Source organism: Gymnodraco acuticeps, unplaced genomic scaffold (assembly GCF_902827175.1).
Source record: "Gymnodraco acuticeps unplaced genomic scaffold, fGymAcu1.1, whole genome shotgun sequence".
NCBI lineage: Eukaryota > Metazoa > Chordata > Actinopteri > Perciformes > Bathydraconidae > Gymnodraco > Gymnodraco acuticeps.
In genome coordinates this window covers 399,908-423,072 of record NW_022991991.1, presented here as the reverse complement: position 1 = coordinate 423,072, position 23,165 = coordinate 399,908, and the positions used below count along the sequence as shown (strand labels likewise).

At 41.1% G+C, this 23,165-nt stretch overlaps 1 protein-coding gene across 19 annotated transcripts in view; it reads left to right on the top strand.

Annotated features, from left to right (window-relative positions):
- Window positions 1-23,165, top strand: part of ptprt (protein tyrosine phosphatase receptor type T) — a 397,778-nt gene that overhangs the window by 329,370 nt on the left and 45,243 nt on the right. For 12 of the 19 annotated variants that reach the window (XM_034201107.1, XM_034201120.1, XM_034201118.1 and 9 more), the window contains 4 exons: window positions 2,394-2,481; window positions 19,943-20,028; window positions 22,227-22,263; window positions 22,846-22,943. In XM_034201107.1, the coding sequence (XP_034056998.1) occupies window positions 2,394-2,481; window positions 19,943-20,028; window positions 22,227-22,263; window positions 22,846-22,943 (309 nt within the window). The remainder of the gene's footprint in view (window positions 1-2,393; window positions 2,482-19,942; window positions 20,029-22,226; window positions 22,264-22,845; window positions 22,944-23,165) is intronic. The other 7 variants (XM_034201111.1, XM_034201115.1, XM_034201123.1 and 4 more) reach the window with 2 other exon arrangements.

The window sequence follows — 23,165 nt, the reverse complement described above, 5'->3', positions numbered from 1 at the left end:
GTGAATGCTTCTCACATTAAGTACATGCTTATCCACACATCAACACACTTTCTGTTCTTGCTGTGTTTGTAAAGCTTTTCACATGGGCCCAGCATCCCAGCAGGGGGAAAGAACAATATGTCTTCTCTCCACTGAAAAAAAAAGGCCCATTCCACAACTTCTTTAGTTTTCACACACCCCGCAGTCTTTACCTGCACTTTTTCATGTTGTGCTCCATCCACTGTGAAGTTCCTCCTCACTGCTGGTTGCATTTTAATTCAGTTTGAGCGCTTTACACCTGCCAATGAGGTTGGTCTTGATTGGCATCGTCATTGGCCATCCTGTTGGTCTGTTTATTAGAAAGGTATCCTAGAGTTGGTTGAAATACTGCCGACAATTACCTGGCTAAAGCATAATAAAAAATACCTGATTGAGATTAATAGAGCTGGGAATCTGCCAGTACAATTTCTTGCCACAACTTCTGTGCTGTGTTCACATGCGAGCTGAAAGGTCTAACAATAAGACTTAAAGTTGAGCAGCACTGCTTTTATGTACTTCTATTTCATATTACACCCATTGCAAATCCCTTCATAATGCTTACATATAACAGGACTACATAAGTGCCACTTTATAAACATTCAAATCCTTCTAGAAATTGTATTTTAAACAAAAGTGTTTACTTAAATGTTGTCTATGGATTGGTCTGTCTCTGAACACTTTCTCACTTTGAATGATACAATTGTTCAATAAAAACTACCACTAGTAGAAAGAAAAAAAAAGCATTACATACTGTAGTTTGAAATACTATGTGAAATCACAAAATCACAATGTTTTATGTGTATTTGGGCTGCATAATTCCGATAAGAATACAAAAATAAACTTTGATTATTGCCATATTTATTTAGCGATATTAGATAGAAAGACAATTTTTGAAACATTATTCTCATTATCATTGAAAAATATATGTGATAATGGTGCTATTCTTCAGGAGAAACAATTATTTGTAATAGAGAAGAATACTGATTGCGTGATACAATACTTGATTGTATCTGTCAATTGAACCAGATGAACAATTTCCATTAGTTAAACTGCAAGAATGAATCTCAGACATAAAGACATGGATGACCTGCAACTTTTTATTATTACACTCTGACAAATCAGAAGTCATTATACTTGGAACAAACTGTCCAACAATATCATTTCTTCGGATGGTGTTACCATGACTTCCAGCACCACTGTAAAACATCTTGGTGTCATCTTTGACAAGGATTTGTCTTTTAAATCACATATAAAGCACATTTCAAGGACTGTCTACTTCCATCCACGGAATATTTCAAAAATCAGGCACATCCTAAATCACAACAATGTAGAAACACTCATCCATGCTTTTATCACCTCCAGGCTGGATTATTGCAATTCCCTTTTATCCGGCTGTCTGAACTCATCATTAAAGACCCCTCAATTCATACAAAATGCTGCAGCACGGGTTTTAACGGGAACGAAAAAGACGGACCACATCACTCCTGTTTTAGCAGCATTGCACTGGCTCCCAGTTCAGTCCAGGATTGATTTTAAAATACTTTTACTCACATACAAAGCGCTCATTGGCCAGGGACCATCCTACCTACAGGATCTTTTAATCTCCTATTGCCCCTCTAGGGCATTAAGATCCCAGAGTGCAGGTCTGTTGGTGGTTCCCAGAGTCCACAAAAAAAGATCAGGTGCTAGAGCTTTCGGCTACCAAGCCCCGTTCCTCTGGAACCAACTTCCAGTGACGATTAGGGAGGCAGACAGTGTCCACACTTTTAAGAGTAGGCTGAAGACTTTCCTCTTTGGTACAGCGTACAGTTAGGACTGGTTTTAAACCCCCTTTTAAACATCCTCATGGACCCTTCGTTTTATGGAATTGTAATTATTGTACTCCAACTGTATTTGTGTCATTGTGTTAATACCTCTTTTAATTGGTATTTTCACATTCATCTTGTAAGATTCGTTTGTTGTTTTTACATTGTTTTACATTGTTTTACATTGTCAATTGTGTTTGTTGATTTGTGAAGCCCTCTGAGACAAATATGATTTGTGATATTGGGCTATATAAATAAACTTGAATTGAATTGATTAAGATATGTTCACATCATTTGCCTTAAAAACTTGTATTATTATTTTGTTGTTGCTTTAATCAAAAGTGAATTGCTGTTAGCTTTGCCTTCTTGTGAAAACTCTCCTTAAACCTTCCCTGCCCTATGTGGCACAGAGTCAGTTTTCTCTGCATTAATATTCATGTTACTATTTTAACTTCTGCCGGCCCATGTGTCAGTGTACAAGCTCTGGGCATCATGCCATATGTGCATGCATATTTTTGTGTTCATACCTCAACATGAAACTCTTGTGCACGTGTTCATGTGTGTGTCCAGGCCCTGGCAGAGGGACAGACTGCGCCCTGGGAGACGGCCAAGAAGGACGAGAACCGCAACAAGAATCGCTATGGCAACATCATCGCTTGTGAGTACTGCAATGACATGGACGGACTAAGGAGTACTCTTTGCTAAATATGGCTATGGTCCTTTAGCTCAGTTTGAATTAAGTTAGGCCTGGTGAAATTTGGTTTGGTTACATTTAGTCTGGGTTGGTTTTGGTTTGGTTACATTGTGTCTGTGTTGGTTTTGGTTTGGCTTATTTCAGTTATGTTGGTCTAAGTCTGGTCCGATTTGGTTTGTTGGTTCTTTTTGTGTCATTTAACTTCAATTAGATGTTTATTAGATACAGATAACTTTCTCTGTTTAGAGTCCTGCCTGAACAAAGCTTGGTTTGGTTTGTTTCCTTGTCATTTTCAGTTGCTAGCGGTTTGGTAAAGTAATATCATGACTGAATGGGTACGCCTCAAACACCTTCAAGTAATCCCCATGTTGTGTTAGAAGATAGCCAAAGAGACAGATTAGGACTGTTTAACTGTTTATGTACTTCTCAAAATTGATTTTAACATTTCAATTATCTGAAGGTACCAGAAGTGAGAATCACACACACAAAGTGTGGTCGGATGAATAGTTTTTGGATATCTTTTCTGGTTGTAATACAAGTCTTAGTATCAGACTATTTGAAGTGTCATAAACAATCTAATTGTGTTATTGGGTCAAAAACTAAGGTATCGTCAGGAACCTGGTATAAAAAGATTTCAGCTTTAAGCGAGAGGTTTGAAAATACACATTAGAGGTTTCTCAATACTCTAATTTCCCCTCCTCGACTCCTCGACTCCTCGGTCCTCCGGTAGTGACCCGGAAATGGATTTCAGCGCGCCATGTTGAAGGACATCTAATTTCTCTAAATGCACTTCGAGGACCAAGGATCGAGCGTCGAGGAGACTCTCTGGAGGAGCTCTAACCGAGGAGACACTGATGGGTCCTCCACGGCTCCTCCGCGGATGCATTTCCGGGAACGGTGGAGGCATTACGCACGGCCGGACTTATCTCAGCCAATGACAGCTCTGCATGCATCCCCTGGATATTATTTTAGAAACTGCTTGAACGGCAACGCGATGTTTACAGAGAGAACAGCTGTGAGGTCCGTGCAGAAAGCAGAGCAGTGTGTAAAATATATATCACTCAGTATAACAGGCCCACATTACTCTCTGTATTTGTATGCTGTAGTTTAGTAGATATCTACAAACAAAGAGTCGATATTTTTCTAAGACCATTTAGTGCTTCACATAATAAAATACACAACGGCTTATGCTTTAGGAGCTGTAGGTGTGTGTGGTACAGTGTGTAGGTGTGTGTGGTACAGTGTGTAGGTTTGACTTTTGGCCCATAATTTCAATTCCCCATTTCAGCGACCAGAGAGAGGGGGGGGGGGATATATCCAGTCTCTGATTGTGTTACGTTATTATGAGAGTGCTCTCATACTTGTTTGATTCTGAAATTGTATATATTTATATAAATATATGTGTGTGTGTGTCCCCGCATCTGTAGCCTGTTATTGTCTCATTATACCGCACTGTGAATGAATCAAAGTAAATATATAAGTGGTCATGAACACATCTGTCCATCAGACAGAGGGCTGCTGTGCCTCCTGTCATCATTAATGGACGTCTCTTTAAAATGACCGCTCAGAGGAGAGGAGTTCTCATTTCTCTAACCGCCTGCTGCTTCCCCTCCTCTCTCCTCGGTTCCCCTCCTCAGTCCTCCACTCGCATCTCCTGTGGGCGGGACTAAGTCTCAAGGATAAGAGTCGAGGAGGGGAAATTAGAGTATTGAGAAACCTCTATTGATTCTACTAAGGAGGAGGGATAAGGTCCAACCATAGTTTTAATAAAGCGTGCTGAGGTACCATGTTTACTGGGTGAAGCGACCGTCCTTCAGCTGGAGGACACCATCTGCCCTGAAGCGTCCTTCACAGAGTCTGACTGACTCCTCCAGCTCAGGGTGGGTCCCACTGATGGACCTTACCCCCTGCTGAGAGCCAGATGCCAATAGAACCTGGTTTTTGGCGGGACCAATTCACTAGACGCTTCAGAAGGATGACTCAGTGGCACCTTTTCAATCAAAGCATGTTTAATAGTAAATAACAAAAAAGATATGCAGCTTGAATAAGATACATACTTTTTCTAGAAGTTATATCAAAGTGTACTCACAGTACAGGGAACCACTGTTGCGAAAATAACCCTTTTTGCAGTGGGAATATTTTTCATCATATGATCAAAGTTTGCAGCCTTTATTTTATTCAAAGAGACTTTTGTCAAAGTTAAGCTTCATTTTGTCGAGACAGGCTGTTGTAATGATGTTCAGACGTAGCCAACTGCTTTTAGCATGAATGTGTGTTTGGCCATTAGAGTGTGAATTTGCATGTGAATAGGGTGCGGGTTTTTGCTATGATTTTGTGTGCACTAATAATGTGTGTGCGCTTGATATTGTATGAGGCCACCTCCAGCCTCTATTAGGATGCAACAATAGAAGCAGATTGTTAGGTTGAAGTTGTATTAAATGAGTGTGTGTGTGCCAGTAGACCCAAGAGCACATACATGACGAGTACAGTCCAGAAGACTGCTTTCATGTTGGCAGTTCGTGTGTGTGTGTGTGCATATACCGCTCCGTGCACATGTCTCATTACGAGGGTTTAGATGTCAAGGCAAAGACACTGCACTAACCTGAAGGCTTTCAAATGAAACATTGCTCTGAAATGAAATAGCCTGTCAAAGACTTGATAGCCAACAGGAATTATGATACATTTGCTATTAGTACAAATCCTTTAATTACAAGGGCCTGGTAATGGAAACTGTCCATCTTGCTTGCTGTGATTGTACAAAGGCTCATTTTCTAGAGAAAATGTTTTAAAGGGTAATTTTCTTCATGTCTTTATCAGAACAAGGACATGTGGTGAGAGTGGCAGGACGCTTGGCTGCGGCTAAAACTTTAAATATGGGTTAAAGGGTCTTTATTCTTCAGTCAGGTTCACCTCTAATTCCCCTTTTCTAAGTGTGGATGTGCCTTCTGTTTTTTCAGCATGAGAGCAATAATCTCAGAACAAACAGCCTCAAGGAAGGACACAATGTCTCTTACACACTATGCTGGAAATGGAAATGTGGAATCATTACAATAGTTGATTTATATAGCAATACTCCTGAACAATATTTACAAATTAGTTGCAAACACTGGCAGCTATGAAGAATACCTGTCCTGATCCACTGCTTTCAAAAAAAGTGTCGACATGACCATATATTCCAAAAGACAATGGACTTTATTAACATCATTTACATAAAACAGACATCAGTCGTTTGTGCATTTTCCTTTTTTTCCCTTGCAGTCAACATATACTATTATATATATTGTCGTTTGGCAACTATAGAGCAAACACCCCCCTAATTGTCCCCCAAGGCATATTTACGCTATCACGGGTTTGTGAGTCGCTTTTGACAAAAGTGTCAGCTCATTTAATTTGAATGACACTCATGTAGTAACATAGTGTTACTTTACACCCATCCCTGTGTTACTTATTTCCTCCTGACTGACAGGATAAAAAGTAAAAATGCGTACCTTCTGTTCAAACTCAAATCATTTTAAATGTGTATTGGTTTCTACCATTTCGACCAGGAGGAAAAATGGTTTTGAAAAAAAAAATAATAATCATAATTTGAAAAATTAGTGATTCAAAAATAATATGATACAGTACAGTACAAGTACGTCTGGGTCTCTGTGTTTCATTCAAGCTCGACTCTGTGTGTGTTAAACAATACAATTTAAAAGGGGAGCAATTTGTAAAATATCCATAAAGAAAAAGTAAATCTGTTTCCAGTTCTGTTTCAAATGGGTGTTGAGAGATGTATCCATAGATCTCTTCATGTTGCTCTCAAAGTGCACCAGATTGATGCTTTTAAGTTCAATATTTAAAAATAAATCTTCCCGGGGGAGCATGCCCCCGGACCCCCCTATGTGAGGTCCACACACCACCTATACAAATAGCCCTTGACCCCTGCTTACACTTATATGCCGTGAGCTGATTATCGAGCCTTCATTGTAACAGTCGCGGGTACACTGTGTATACAGTATGCTTGGGGAGTGTTGCAGTAGAACATTCCACTGTAGCGACCGGTACATTAATGGGAAACCCTAAATGTTTGAGCACCCTCTATGAAACGTCAAGCTACCCCACAGCACCCCCAAAATAAATCTCTGGCGCCGCCACTGAGCCTGCAACCCCGTTTTGAAGAAATGTGCAGTGCAGAACAGGCTCATTGCAGCCACTCATGATAAGACACACTTTTTTACCAAATATCAGCATTTTCTTTCTTTCACACACACTTATGGACCATTGTTTTATTATCACTGTTCTAGCAAAGTGATTTCTTTTTTTCTTTTTTTAAAGGAATGCTCACGTTCATATTGATGAACACTCAGAATCTGACCATACAAATCCCCTCATTTGACTTCTCTGTCACACACTTCCTCACTTCCTCCCTCTCTATCTCTCAGCAGTTTGGAAAGGGGCTGAGTTGAAGTGTTAACACACCGTCCTCCGGCCATCTGCCAAACACAAACGGCTGATGCCATGTTTGAAATCCCGTCAGCGCGCAGACTAAATGTTAATCTAGCAGCCTCCTGCCCCCCTGTCCCCTTAAAGCCTCCCCTCCCTCCCCCCCACTCCCAACCTTGATGTCCCCTCCTCATTCTGTTCACTTCTCTTTCTTCAATTGTTCTTTACTCCTTCACTTCCTTGTACTTCTTCATCTCTATACCCTTCTGTGGCCGACTCTCCTCCCTCTTTTTTTCACCAATCCCCATTTTCTCTCCTTCCTATTTTCCTTTTGGGATTTTCCTCTGCTCCATCTGTTCCCCCTTATGTTTTTCTATTTTCTCATGTCATTCCTCTCTATTTTCTGTAATATCCAACCTATTTTCCATTCAAATGTCTTACTTGCATTTCCAATCATTTTGTTTGACCTTTTCTTTTAAAACCTCTCTTCTCTAACAGTACCCTTTACCCCCAAGCATCACCCTTCTAATTTTCTAAGCTTTTTCTCACCTTTCCTCTCCTCTTCTCCCCATCCATCCATTGCTCTTGTCTGATTACCTCTGACAGTATATGGGTTGAGGCAAAGCGCAGCACTGTTTCCTCATTACAGGCATCTGTCTGCTACTATTTCCTCCCCCCTCTCCCCCTTTCCTTCCGCTCTTCCCTTCTTCTTTTTCTTCTCCTTCTCAGCCCTCAACCTCCCCATATGGTCATTTATAATTCAGCAGAAGCATGCCTTCAAAATAAACTGATTTATTGGCAGGCATTTACATATGTGCGAAGCGGGATATGCGTGCCTGTCAGTGTGTGTGTGTGTGTGTGTGTGTGTGTGTGTGTGTGTGTGTGTGTGTGTGTGTGTGTGTGTGTGTGTGTGTGTGTGTGTGTGTGTGTGTGTGTGTGTGTGTGTGTGTGTGTGTGTGTGTGTTGGTTTGTTTATTGTAAAAAATAAGGAAAGATGGTTTGTTTGTTCATGTTTTGTAATCTTTGTTTGTTTTTCTTGGAATATGAATATTGAATCGTAATAAACCTCGGTCAAAATGCAAAACAGTTTTTCAAAACCTAAAGATGAGATATAATACAGCATGGCTGGGCGATATCTCAATTACAATATTTAAGGATTTTTTCCGTATGTCACAGTATAGGCACAAAATACAAATATGATCCTGTAAATGAACATAATATGTCCTCTTTAAATGATAACTTTAAATGATAATACATTTGAAAATAAGCCAAAAAACGTTAATAGGGAAATCAACCATGTATTCCGTCTCAAAAAAGTAAGAGTTTAACATGGAAAAGGTCTTAATACAAGTTCATCTTAATAAAAAGATGAATTCATGTTGAATGCCAATCATCACTAACCCTGGTGCTTTCATTATGATTATAAAGACATTCCCTTTCTGTCAAGTCGCACGGACAGAACAAGATGAAGTCTGAAGATATTTATTGTATACAACATTTAGAGACCATCTAACCTGTGCATTAGTTATTTGTATTGATTTGTCCATTGCTTTTTTTCCTACAGCTTATTTTTCTCCACTGGGAATACTGTGCAATAAAACTCAGGAACAAATCAAAGGGTTTTTTTATTGAATAGAATATATTTCTCTCAGATGCAGTCTATTGTTTTTAAGTAATTTAACTCCGGAGAGTTCTGACTTCCTTCACCCCCCTCTAAGTTTCTGTCAAAAACAATGTGTCTTCTCAAACACAGATATTCACAGTGCTGCACTTTTGCTCTCCCCAAGAGAAGCTGATTGAAACTAAAAACTGACAGGCCGCAATAAATAACTTATAAATAAAATATGAGAATTTTGACAGTGTTTGAGAAACGATCTGTCTCTGTGTGTCATCCCCGCTCAACTTTCTCACTTCTGTCCATTTCCTTTGTTGCTTTAATAGTCTTTATCTGCCTCTAAATACGTTTAGTCAGGAAACTGGCTGCAAGATTTTGAAATGTAAATGTATTAGGATTATTTTGACTCAATTGCAATTGCGATATGATTTACAATATTACATGGGAATATTATTTTTTCCCTTTCCTGTAGTGTGTTATAGGTTTGGGTGCATGTCAATGGTCTGCAGAGGCTGAAGTCCCTGAGTTTCTCTCCCCCCCCGTCGAAACGCCTCCATTGGACTCCTTTGTGTACTTCCATTCAGTAAAGACATCACTGTGTAACAGTCGCACTTCCATTGACTAACGCTCCAACACATTGTACGTGATCTCTAAGTGGTTGACCAATCACAACAGAGCCGGCCAGCTAACCAATCAGAGCAGACTGGGCTCTGGTTTCAGACAGAGGGTGAAAAGAGGTGCTGTATGAGAACAATGAAGAGCTTTTTGAACATTAAAGCAAGGAGACATGTCACAGGAGAGGCTCTGAATACTAATATGAACCTGAAGATGATCAAACTAGGTTCCCTTTAACCATTGTATTACAAACAAAAGAAAAAGTGGTAGGTTTGTTGAAATAAAAGTAAGATAACTACGAGATTTTCCATTTTGAAGATGTGTCACAAAAGCACACACAGACACACACACAACTGGGTTGGTGTGCAATTGAGCTATATGGCACTGGTTGTTTGTAGCGATTAATCACAGACACAAAAGCTTAACGTTTGGCCCTTTCTCCCTCTGAACATCTTGCTGCTGCTCTCCTCACGTTTCTTTGATCTTCCGTGTGTCTATTTGTCTTCTCCCCTACTGCCCCCTCTGTCTCCCCTCCTCTCTTTGATCTCTCTCTGTGTCTGTCTTGCTCGGAACTTAATCTATTCACTATATTATTTTTTGCATCCGTCCTACCTCTTCTTCACCTTTTCTTTTTATAATTTCGCCTCACTTGTTTGACTTCCTCACCTCTCTGTATCTCCTCTGTCATGAACCGCCTCCCTTCTCTCTCTCTCTCGTGTACAGACTCACCCCGAAGCCCTCTTTGCATTTACTAATGTGTACCGCTGTTCAGGTGAATGGGAATCATTACACACTCCGTCAGTCTCTGCCAGGCGGTGTTCTTCACACACACACACACACACACACACACACACACACACACACACACACACACACACACACACACACACTTCACCCGTTGTTACACCTCCAAGCATCGCTGACATAATCAGTATCCCCTCCCGAATCATGTTGCTTCTCATTACAACAGAGGTTATGTGTGTGTGTGTGTGTGTGTGTGTGTGTGTGTGTGTGTGTGTGTGTGTGTGTGTGTGTGTGTGTGTGTGTGTGTGTGTGTGTGTGTGTGTGTGTGTGTGTGTGTGTGTGTGTGTGTGTGTAGACTGCGAGTCTCCTCTGCTTCTCTTATCCTGGTGCATATTCTCAACACGTCTGCTGAGCTGCTCTGAAGTCAGAACGCCAACAACTCGTCTGAAGTGTTTGAACAAAGAACCACAACAAATATTAGCATCCCTCAAGCTGTCACGCACACACATTAACACACACACGCAGATGCCCACCCACACAGCTATGTACATGAACACACACTCTGTACACGCAAAGCAGCACATAGATGCAGGGAATTAGGAAGCCCTACACCTGCAGTCTAGTTTATGCTTGATTGCTTGTGGAAGTGAAGTCTGTAGTCTTTCATTCCAACCACGCACACACAGTAGGAAGTTATTTGTTTTGTTGTGGGGGGGGGTCTGTATGCATGATCTGAAGCTAGTCATGTGCATCTTGTGACTCGGATGCAAAATACAGTTTAATTATCCATCCATCCATCCATCTTCTCCCGCTTATCCGTGGTCGGGTCGCGGGGGTAGCAGTTCCAGCAGAGAGCCCCAAACTTTCTTTTCCCTGGCGACATCAACCAGCTCTGACTGGGGGATCCCAAGGCGCTCCCAGGCCAGCGAAGAGATATAATCCCTCCGCCTGGTCCTAGGTCTACCCCTTGGTCTCTTCCCAGCTGGACGTGCCTGGAACACCTCCCTAGGGAGGCGCCCAGGTGGCATCCTAACTAGGTGCCCGAACCACCTCAACTGGCTCCTTTCGACGCGAAGGAGGAGCGGCTCAACTCCGAGTCCCTCCCTGATGACCGAACTTCTCACCTTATCCCTAAGGGAGACACCAGCCACCCTGCGGAGAAAACCCATCTCGGCCGCTTGTATCCGCGATCTCGTTCTTTCGGTCATGACCCATCCTTCATGACCATAGGTGAGGGTAGGAACGAAAATGGCCCGGAAGACCGAGAGCTTTGCCTTCTGGCTCAGCTCCCTTTTCGTCACAACGGACGAAAAGGGAGCAGTTTAATTATGACATATTATTTCTTTTTTAACCTGACTCTTTAGACTATAAAAATATATTGTTTTAAAATAATTATAACATTTTTTTAAATAATAGTATAGTTATAATAGTGGTAGAATAAGTATTGTTATTATTAATGTGATGAATAGCATTAATAGTATTATATTGACCACTATTATTATCATGAATCATTTTCTTAATATATATTTTTTGAGAAATATGTTGGCTTGCGTAAATAATAATAATGTGCCTTTGTTAACGCTATAGACATATCCTCTTTATCACAATTTGCTTTATTTGAACCACGGAGGCCAAACCAGAATCAGAGAGTAGCAGCACAGATCTTCTTGAGTAAAGTGCCAACGTGGAGACAAACAGAACTCTCGAGGAAAGACTGATTACGTGTTCAGCCCCCGCCTCAGATGATGGAGCGGTTTCTGTTGCAGCTCTCAGTGGGGGGGGTGGGGGGGGCACACAGATAATGGTGATAATGAGGCTGATTTTGAACGCCAGCGGTGGCATTATTGATACTGTTGACGGTGATTGCTGTTAATCATTGTTCCTCGTCAGAAGCAGTTGGGGGTAACAAAGACACGGTAATAACAATACATGCAGAATTCTGAAGGCTGATTTTTGTAGGCATCACGCGGTGGAGGGAGCAATGATTGTAGTTTGAATTAGAAGGTGGAGGATTTGAAGTGATTCTATTTCATGTTTGTAAAGCTCCAGGGGGTTGTCGATTGGAACTCGGTTGATATTTGGTAATGACAGGCTCTGATCATTAACAGTGTGAGATAATTGATTGTTGATGAATGACTCAGAATGAATGAGATGGACTGCTATCCAGATATTTCCAAGAGACCCAATGAAGTAGCATTTCATCCGATTTTGTTTATCCTGGGGGGGGAATTGGGGTTTTGTGACAGTTTTATAATGACATGAACGAAAAATCTAAATGTAGAATAAAGAGAAAACAAACAAAACAAAAGTAAAATGTCCAATAAAATATCAAATAAAATGAACAACTCAAACAGGAGAAGTCAAATCAAAATGTTCCTTGAAAAAGATAAAACATAACTATAATAGAAATGTGTATGTAAACATGAGAAGTTCAACTAAAACAGTGCACATTTGTACTACAATCTACAGTATATGTAATGTATATTACAATAGCGGTGCTAACATTCTCTTCCCTAAATGACCACAGTAACCAACCCGTAGAGTGGCTCATCATGCAGAGACTCATTTAGGATTTCTGCGTTTTAATGCAAAGATGACACAAAGGAAGAAGCTGAGCTTGGCTTTACTAATTCACTGCTCAAACCTAATGAGTGCTATCAGACCACCACTTATATGCAGATAAGTTCTTCTTTCTGTCTGCCGTGTGAATGGCCTGCTGCAGGCGAACACTTACTGCCATTACACTGAGAAGCAGAAGTTCCTCCTTCTATCAGAAATAGGACACTAATGAGAAGAGAGTGTCAATTGTTCAACGGGAAAGAAAGTGATTTGCTGTAAAACAGAATATATTTCTTATGACCACAGAGTCGTTAAAGGTGGGGTAGGTAAGTTTCAGAAACCGGCTCGAGATACACTTTTTGTTATATTCCATGGAATGCTCTTAACATCCCGATAGCAATGAATATCTGAAGTGCTTTGACAAAAAATACATTAAAAAATGTCATCTGTGGAAGCCGTGGCGCTGTAAAAAGCACGACCAATCATTTTAGCCGGGCGGATTGGATGGCCGCCCTGTCTGTCAGCCTTCCATCTCGTGCACGCACAAAGGTATCTCGTGCCCTCATTGGGCGTGCCGTCATTGGGCGTGCATTGCAGCAGTACTTCAATGACTCGCCAGCAACAGGCGGCCACTTTCACCAGTCTGCTGACGTCATGTGCGCGTTCATGTGTGTTGGAGGAGATGCTCTGTAAGGAAGTCTGAAGGAAGGGGCGGATTCTTTTCGGCTGTGTACTTTCAAATGTTAGTGCACTCGAGCCGGTTTCTGAAACTTACCTACCCCACCTTTAAGCTATGAAGTGTTTCAGACAGAAAGAATGAAACTCTTGTTCTATCCTACTTTGTTCTTTATGTAGGTGAACACTCTCTTCTGGTATCACCATGATGAATCCTAAAAATCAAACTCACAAACTTGACAATACCGTTAAACCTCCATTGGACTACTTTGTGTACTTCCGTAACATAGTGACATCACTATGTTACGGAAGTACACAAAGTAGTCCAATGGAGGCGTTTCAGGCAGGGGGGGGGGGGGGGGAGTGTGTGGGAGAGAAACAGGGAACACAGGGATTTTAGTCTTTGCAGACCATTTACATGCATGGAAACCTATAGAACACTACAGGAAAGTGAAAGCCCAAAAAGCATAATAGATCTTAAAAATCTTTAAAACGTATAATGTTATAAAATTGCTGCTATGTGTCTTACACTTAAACACAGTGTTGCCGCAAACCCCCGCCCCCCACCCCTTTCTCTTTTCCCATCAGCCTTAACACTGCTTGAGGTGTGTGTGTTTGTGTGCATCAGTCGAGGACATTCTGAGTTGTTTGACACATCCGCTGCAGGGCGCTCTGCTCTTAATAGGCTATTACACAGTAACACACCCTCACCCTCACACACACACACACACACACACACACACACACACACACACACACACACACACACACACCACACACACACACACACACACACACACACACACACACACACACACACACACGCATGCATGCATATGGTCCAACTAACACAGGCCCCACACACACATGCAAACATAGTTGCTGACATTGGAACACACACAACACTTGAACGTTAAAGTTGCACTTTCAAAAATGCACACACAAACCTTGCAGAAGGACTTCTTGAAGATGTTCCAGAACATACGAGCAAGGGAAGAAGACACACTTTAACACACTTACACGCTACTCAATGTCGCACACACTCACACACTTATGTTCAATCACACATGCTATTAAATTCCCTAATGCCTTGAGCCGGGCTGACAGCGGAGTGTGTGCCGTGAGTGAGTTGAGCTCCGTGGGGAGTTAACTGATTAAGTATATCTGTGACAGACACAATCCCTGCTTAGTGGCGACTGTAAAGGAGGCGAGGGGAGCAGGGAGAGGAGGAGGAGGAGAAGAGTAAAACATCTTGTTCAGCACTTTCAACTTGCTTCTGTTGGCATTTATTTTCTGTCTGTGAAGAGCCAGCTCCATCTGTTCATGTGGGAATGTAACAGTTATGCCTTTTTAAAGCGTCTAGTTAACGAGGCACGTGTCATATTAAGGTGCTAGGTTTTATTGTATACGTTATTTTCTTATGTTTCTCTACATGTAAGTGTAAATACATGTGCTTTATGAGGCCAACCACCATCAAATGCCTCTGAGCACGCCTTTGAAAACACTTGGCTATGAAGGCAACAACTTTGCACTCTATATTCTAGACCACTGAGTGCCAATGATCCTTTAACCTCCATCATTATTGCTGGGAAGAAAAGACGAAGCAAAGGAAGAAGGGATATCATTTATAAAGTGTGTGCATGATACAGTATTTTAGTGGAAGGCATCTCCTATAATCTGCACTAGTCTCGCTCTGGCTGGTAATATAAAACCTAATGGGCATATTGAAGCATTCAATTATTCTCTCTCAAACAGCAAGCTCTGTTACACGTTCTTGCTCTTTGCCGGCAGCTGGAAAGACAATTTAGCCTTTGTACATGTTGTTGTCCATTTACATGCACAAACACCTATATGATATTCTAGAGGAAAGGGAAAGCATACTAGGGACCCTTTCAAGTATGTTTCATTTAATGTAAGGAAAAGGAAAATCTCAAGCAAGTGGCCTCAATATAAATAAAAGAGACCGTCCGCTTGAAGATAACAATCTCAATCCAAGTAGGGGAGGTAATAAAGGAAAGTTGAAACAGCTGAGGCAGATTTGTTCAGGAAAAGGCAAAAGCTCTGCTAGCCTGTGATACATAGTTAAGTAAAGGTCAAGGATCATTTACACTTCTAAATAAGATCTGAGTCGGGCCATGCATGGCTGGAGAATCTCATTAGTACTGTTTTCAGTGGAGGATTTCAGCATTATATAACCCAAGTACTTTTTAAATGTATTTTGGGTTCATCAAGCAGGAACAATGTAGGGTAGGCACTGGACTTATAAAGCAGTACATTGGCATTAGATGCATGGAAGTAAAGCAGAATGACTCCATAGATGATGTCCTGCTCCAATTACAGTCAGGTTGGTTCTTTTTGCAAAGAAACCTCTTTGATCCTGTTTACTGTTGTGCTACGACAGCAGTCATTAGGCACTGGTGGCTCCTTCTCATTTATTTGTGTGCAGTGGCCTTGTTCAGGCTCCTAGTACACACAATCTGATCTGATGTCTCCAAATTACAGCTCACTGCTGCATTTGGATGCCCCCACGGGTCTCTCCCAGATAAAAACACTGAAGACTATTTTGTCTGGCCTTTTCTGGACCTCACAAGTAAACAAGTTCTCCCCAACAAAACTTTTACAGTAGCTGCCTGGGTAATGACAAGACTTAGGGAAGGAGAGGATGTGAAAATAAATGATGAGACTGAGGGAGATACAATGGAAAAGCAGAGAGTAGAGGGGCGTGGGGGGGTTGCAGGGTTATGAAGAGAGGGTTACTCAGCAGAGGAGAGGAGCTCATTAATGAGTAATGGCTCCGTAACCCGTCGCCCTTGAACACTGCAGCTTCTGATGACTTTGTTGTTACTCCAGGACTACAGACGCCAACACGAGCCTGAGTGCACACGTCAGCTCTATAGATCCAGATCGCTGAGACACGATGAGCATGAGTTATACGGTTCCAGATCTAGCTATTTGGGATATGACTACAGACTTCTAAACATTTATGTTTTAAAGATAGTAGTTTAGGTCTTATTTAAATTGAGGATAACTTTGTTAAATAAGGTTAAAGTTGTTCCTCTTAAGTGTTACTAACCTGTTTGTGTATTTGAGGCTGTGATTTGTATGCAGACATTTTACATTTCACTTTCACAATGTAGAAGTGCACCGAAAACCAGGCAAGACTGGGCAAATACGTGTCATCCATAAAAGTAACCACACCCTGAAGTATATGCTGTGTTATGCTCTATTTTACTTATAATGAAATCTTTATTTACTAAATGAACACCATGATGTATTGAAGATGAGTAGAAACTAGTTACTGAGACCATCAATAATTTAGGAAAATGATTACTGGGGTAATAAATCAAGTGAGAAGTCTAGGGGAAGATAATGTCATAGACCTCTATACTTCTACACTAGAACTCTTGACTTATATATATAGTGTAAAGTGATCCTTATAAATGGATAAACCTGTGTGTGTACATGAGGTTTTGATTGATTTACGCCATGGAAAGAAGTAGACGTGGTAACCGTGGGGTCACCGATTGGTTTGTTGAATACAATCATTGATTGAACTTTCCTGGTTTGAAAACACAAAAGGGATTTATAAATCAAGTGAGAAGTAGTCAAAACATTTTCATAGACTTCTATACTTCTATACAATAATTCTCGACTTCTATGTCATTTATGGCAGTTCTGCATTGGCTTTACTTCCTGGACCAATAGGTTGCCGCTTGGTTTATGCTTACTCACTCTCTCTCACGCACACAAACAGACACACACACACACACACACACACACACACACACACACACACTGTCAGCCCCCTTCAAACTTCTGGCCTGTGTCCAGATCTGCAGTCTTTGCAAGCCAGTACCTCCTGCTAACTTAGCCCAATTAGAAGCTCCCCTCCCTGGGCAGAGAGAAGTGGAAAGGGCCCCTCTCCCCCACCAGCCTCATATCGGTGGCTCTCGTGTTATGACAGCCTCTGACACTAGCACCGTGTAATTACTGCTGTCTGAAGGAGCGAGACAGTATGGAGCAAAGAGGGGAGGAGAGCAGGAGGAGGAAACATGAAATGAAGGAAGACAAGGCAGGGAACGAACTGAAGATGAGGAGAGTCAGGCGGGGACAGAATTAGAAGGGAAAGGGTGGAAGAGAGGGAAAATGAGACAGAGAAAGAGAAGGAGAAGAGAGGAAAAGAAAACTAGCAGAAGGATGGCATACTAACTCCTGTTGTGTTTGTTTTTACATGTGGAGAATGTGTGTGTGCGAGAGAGGGAGATGGTTGGTGTGTGAGAAAGAGTGTGGGTGAGCTGATAGCTGATGACAGTATCTTGTACCAGCAGAGTGGAGTCATGCTGCCATCATTGTTGCCTCTCAGCCAGAGCTGGGAAATGTGTCTGATATAAATGATTCTCCTCAAGGTGATCCTACAAATGATAATCCAGGAGGGGATTCATCGGAAGACTCTGTATTAGATGCAGCTTTTCCGCATTAAAGACTCATGTTCACTGATATTATTCAGTGCCAATGGAGCCAGTTCTGTTCATTTGGTGACCACAAAACTGATAGTGTGTAGATGGTCTGGGTTACTTCCTGGAAAAGGAATTTAAGGAGGCCTGTCTCTGGCTTTTAGGATACTGTGCTTCAGAGTTGCCCAGAAAAAACATCGTTTGAGTTGCACCTTTTGTTCTGACATCAAGGGATCATGTAGGCTGACATTCCTGTTGGGATTTGGCCGAGACACTTCAGACTTAAGGTTTAACATCCGAACATCGTCCACCACTCAGCTAATGGTCTTTCATGACCTGCCAATGGATACAGTTGAGAAAGATCATATTTCACCTTAGAAAAAGTCCTTTTTATACTGGATTCACATTGCTTTTTCTGCATCTCACAGTCTTCTGCTGAAGTATTTCTATACGATATATTTATTGTTTATTCAAAGTTAAAAGTGTCAATGGGACCTTATAATAATTTCCGCTTCTATTTCTGATTTTGTTTAACTCTACCAAAAGCCAGTTTGTGCCAACCATGAATAGAATAATCACACATCAGTTCTAAAATATTCACCACATTAACACCTACTTGACAACATGATTGTCTCCATTTTAAACATAGAGAACAACTATTCAAAGTATGAGTCATCAAACAAACACTAGCTATTCTCACATGAATGCTTTGATTTGAATGCAGTATTTCTGTTTGATTTAGATTGAAGGCTTTAATCCTTTCTGTAAAAAAAAGGTTCCTGCTAAAGCTGTAAGCCCTTGGCAGTTGCTGTACAGCATTTAATTAGTTTCTGTTTAACTGACTTGTGAATTTCCGTGGGTAAAAGTATTCAAAAGAAAGCGTTAGATTGATGTATAAATGAGAAATCAACAGTTCAGAAGTCTTCCATGCAGCAAACAGACTGGCGGCTTTGTTTCGCCAGTCTGTCCGCTAGCTGTTGTCTTGCTATTAGCGCTCCACCCCGCTGTAGCATTGCATCAATCACATTCATAGCATTAGCATTTCTGTGACTTCAAAGAAAGAAATAGGTGATCCCTCTTTTATTTCTCCCAGTCTTGTGCCAGTTTCCCTCCCCCTTTCCCCTAGCCCCAATACCCTTTTCCTCATATCACCTGATACTTGGCCATTTCTTACCTCTTTCCTGCGATATCATCACCTGTACCTTTCTCCTCTCTCATACGTTTAAGAGAATGAACCTCAATTGGGATGAACTAGAGCATGTCAACATGACAAAAGAAAAAGACTCGAAAAATAGAGATAATCAGACTAAAGCATGTTCGCTTCATCTGCAATTACCTGCTGTTGCTGCGTTACGACTTAACAAAATCACCGCCTGCCATTAGACATAATCATCCCCACATGCGTCATAATACTATGGTTGGTTTTTAGAGCACAGAACAAAATAATTGGTAATCAGCCAGAAAGAGAAAAGCAAAACTACTTTTGGTGACATGTACTTTGGCAATGGGTTCCACCATTGAGTTTGTCAAGTCAATGGCTCATAAATATGGGTCTTATAGTCATATAGTCATTATGGCAAAAAAAGGTTTTCTTTTCAATGTGCTCATTGCTATGGTTTCTTTAAATACATTGTTTAAACATTACTTGTACTATTACTTTTAAACATTAACCTGGCCAAGTCCCTACAGATGAGCCACTGCTGCCCCAAGGTAGAACAAAATGAATGTTGGTGGTTTAAGCACTGTTGCAAGGTTTTGATTGTGTTTCATTTGGTAGCAAATAAACTAGTGTTTGTTGAGATAGGCAGATTATATATGGAACAGTGTTTCATTGCAATGACTTCAATCAGCTTTGTGGATTCTAGTGCAAAACTTGTTTTTTCTTGCCCATTCAGCTCATGTGTTACAAAGAATCTGCCAGAATTTATGATTTTAGGATGAGTTGGTCAGTTTTTGTACTGATCTCTTTGTGTGGCATTCCTGTGGTTATGGTTTGACTGAACCCTCTTCTTAGGTGTCTTTATGATAATACAAAACACTGTTGGTAGGAGACAGAACTTGAACCGCGGCCTCTAGTGTCAAAGTGACATGATGTGTATGCTCAACCAAGAGTTTTCTTTGCTACTAAAAGAGGACATTCACAAAGCGTGCGTACAGGTTGATTTGAAGGAAAACGTTCTTCTTTCAATAAAAGCCCAGTGCTTTCTTACTCTGGTTCGGACAGTCTTCTAACCTGGAGCCTGGTTAGTTACTGTAGTCGGTTCCCCCTCCACTCAGTTAGCTGCTCCGATCTGTGGGTAAATGTAACTTTAGGCCTGTTGTATTTTTGTGCTATCTGACCCCACAGACGATCACACCAGAGTCCGACTGCAGCTGCTGGAAGGAGACCCCCACTCTGACTACATCAACGCCAATTACATTGACGTGAGTGGTTACACACACAGACACATCTGTACATCAATGCTTTTGAGAACCAGGAACTCTAACCGAAGAGTAACACTAAGCTTACCTTATTGTAACATGACCCCAAACACCAAGTGACCTCCAATAGTCCTCCATTTTCAATCTGTCTTCACTTTGGACGTCTTAAGCAAATTGGTCTTCACAAAGATGGAAATACATATGCACACATTCTAACATGCAGTAGTTGAAAGTGAAGCTATTTGTATCGGAGACATACACAGAAACAATTATTTAAAAAAAAATCCCTTCAACAGACAATTTGTGCCCATAATAACCTCAGTACCTTCAAACTTTATATACATATTCTTAAAAGTAAAAGCAGTTGAGAATGCACATGTAAAATCATTTTCATGAATGATGGCAACTCCCTACAGTGTGGGCTGTGTTTTGTAAATACATGGTTGAACAGGGTAGTACCCAATAACGCAGCCACATATTACTCAATCAAGCTTTAATCAAATGTTATTTATGTAGCCCAATATCACAAATTACACATTTGCCTTAGGGGGCTTTACAGTGTGTACAGCATACTGTACGACACCCTCTGTCCTTAGACCGCCCGCACATACAAGCAAAAAACTAATGGGGAAATAATGAAAGACACCTCGGGACAGACAGACGTGCAATAGATGTTTTGTGTATGCTTTAAAAAAGTGATACATGTACAACAAGGAAAATCCAAATGTCAAAAATGGTAATTTGAATGTATATAGAAAAGGAATAAAAGATGGATCTGGGTGGATCTCAACAATCTTTCCTGTGCAGACAAAACATAATAATAAGATGGGCTTCAGATTCTCTGAAATGCAATAAAGCAACATGGACTCCAACATATAGACAATATTCTTTCCACAGAGAAGTGCACTCACACTGAGGCCTTTAGCAAAGGTCGTGATAACGAAAGGACCCCACCCATTTAAAAAATGAAATATGGATGCGGGGAAAGTCATCAGGACTTAAATTGTATTGTATTCTGCTTTGTATTCCTCCCATTCAGCCCCCCCCCTTTAGTACATTTTCTCTCCTCCCTTCTTCAGTTCCATCTGTCCCTTACCTTCCCACTGTTTTCCCTCTTGCCCCCCCCCCCCATCTCTCTTTGCCCTTTGAGCATTGTGCTCCACTTATCAATTGAGTGTCAATCTAACAGTGAACTGTTTTAATAATAGTATTATTGAAACCGGTACATAATGCTGATTTTAAATCAGTCTCCACAGACACCATTTATTTCTTAAGAAAAGAAAGAGTGGGGGGTATTGAACAATTGTAACTCGAAACAATATATTCCCTCTGTGCAGATATCTATAACGTGGTCGTAATGACAATATGAACGTGATAAATGTTTTCATCTCAACAAGGTTATCAGTCTCATAGGGAGGTTGTTTTTTTGGGGGGGGGGCTGTGCAGGGACAAGAGGGAGTCGCTTTTAATCTCTCCTCTATTATTTAATTTGATGTTTATTCGGAAAACGACCTTGAGTTATGCTTCTCTGAGGATTGAAGTGTCTGGAGAGGGAGACGGGATAAATGAAAACATGGGAGGAGACGACAGAACAGAGGAGCGAGGAGAAGAAGAATACAATGATAAAAAGCCAGGTTGAGAAATGGAGGATGGAAGTAGACAGAAACTGATTGAGAAGCAGAGGACAAGGAAAAAGAGTAAAGGAGGTGGATGATTTAAAAAGAAGAAATAGTAAGCAATCATTTCACCAGGACAGTAAATAAATAAAACAATGATAGAAGAGTGAGGAAAAGATGGATTTTGATTAGTAAGAGAAGCTGGCAAAGAGATCAACTCAACAGTTTAGAAGTCAAATAGTACAAAGAAAGATGCGAGGAGTGTTAGACAAACTGATAGTGAAGTGAGAAGGTGATGTAATGAATAAGCAAGAAGTTACAATGTTGATTTCAATTGCAATGTTAGTACTTTACCCATCTGGGAATATACAGAGAACGGATAGCCTGCGGAGAAAAATGAAAGCGGGGCAGAAGACAGTACAAATTAAATATAGAAATATAAGGCTACATTAAGAAACAGTAAACGGACATGGTGTATGTGCGTATAGTGCATCCACATGTAGAAATATGGGAAGAAAAATATGGAGATGACGTAAATATGGAGAGTTTTTTATTTTATGCTTTTCTTTTTTATCTGTCTCACAGGGGTACCACAGACCCAGACATTACATCGCCACACAAGGTAATTAAACTGACGTAATGTGTGTGTGTGAGAGGAGACTATGTGTGATTTGTAGATTGTGTGTGTGTGTGTGTGTGTGTGTGTGTGTGTGTGTGTGTGTGTGTGTGTGTGTGTGTGTGTGTGTGTGTGTGTGTGTGTGTGTGTGTGTGTGTGTGTGTGTGTGTGTGTGTGTGTGTGTGTGCCACCTGGTAAATATCGTCCTCTCGGTTTTGGAGGCTATTACTGCAACCTCCTAAATCTAAACCGCCGTATAAAATCCCCCTGGCAAATGTAAGACCCCATTACCTCAAACCCCGGAGCCACTATCTGGGATTGATAGTGTGTGAGTGCATGTGTGTGTGCATGTGTGCTTTTTCTGTTCATGTGTGTGTTTGTTTAAGTCTGTGCTATCAGTGCTGACTTATTTGTATGTGATGAGTGTGTTTATACATAAATACTGTACATATGCATGTGTCTGTTGGTGTGTGTGTCGTTATGCATATCTAACTTGTGTGTGTGTGTGTGTGTGTGTGTGTGTGTGTGTGTGTGTGTGTGTGTGTGTGTGTGTGTGTGTGTGTGTGTGTGTGTGTGTGTGTGTGTCAGGGCCCATGCAGGAGACAGTGAGGGATTTCTGGAGGATGGTCTGGCAGGAGAACTCGGCCTCTATCGTCATGGTTACCAACCTGGTTGAGGTGGGCAGGGTGAGTTTGTCATCCGAGTTAATATATTACAAAATATATGTTAATGTGTTTGATGAAGAGGCCAAATAGAGTGACGCAGTGATGACCAATGTTTGTTGGCCAACTTGGAAGTAAGCATCACAAGGGCTACCTCGATGAAAAGCGAATGGGATTTTTCCATTGGGTGTTTCAGTGGTACTGCTCTCAACAATCTCATTGAGTGATCATGACTGGCTTGTTTCA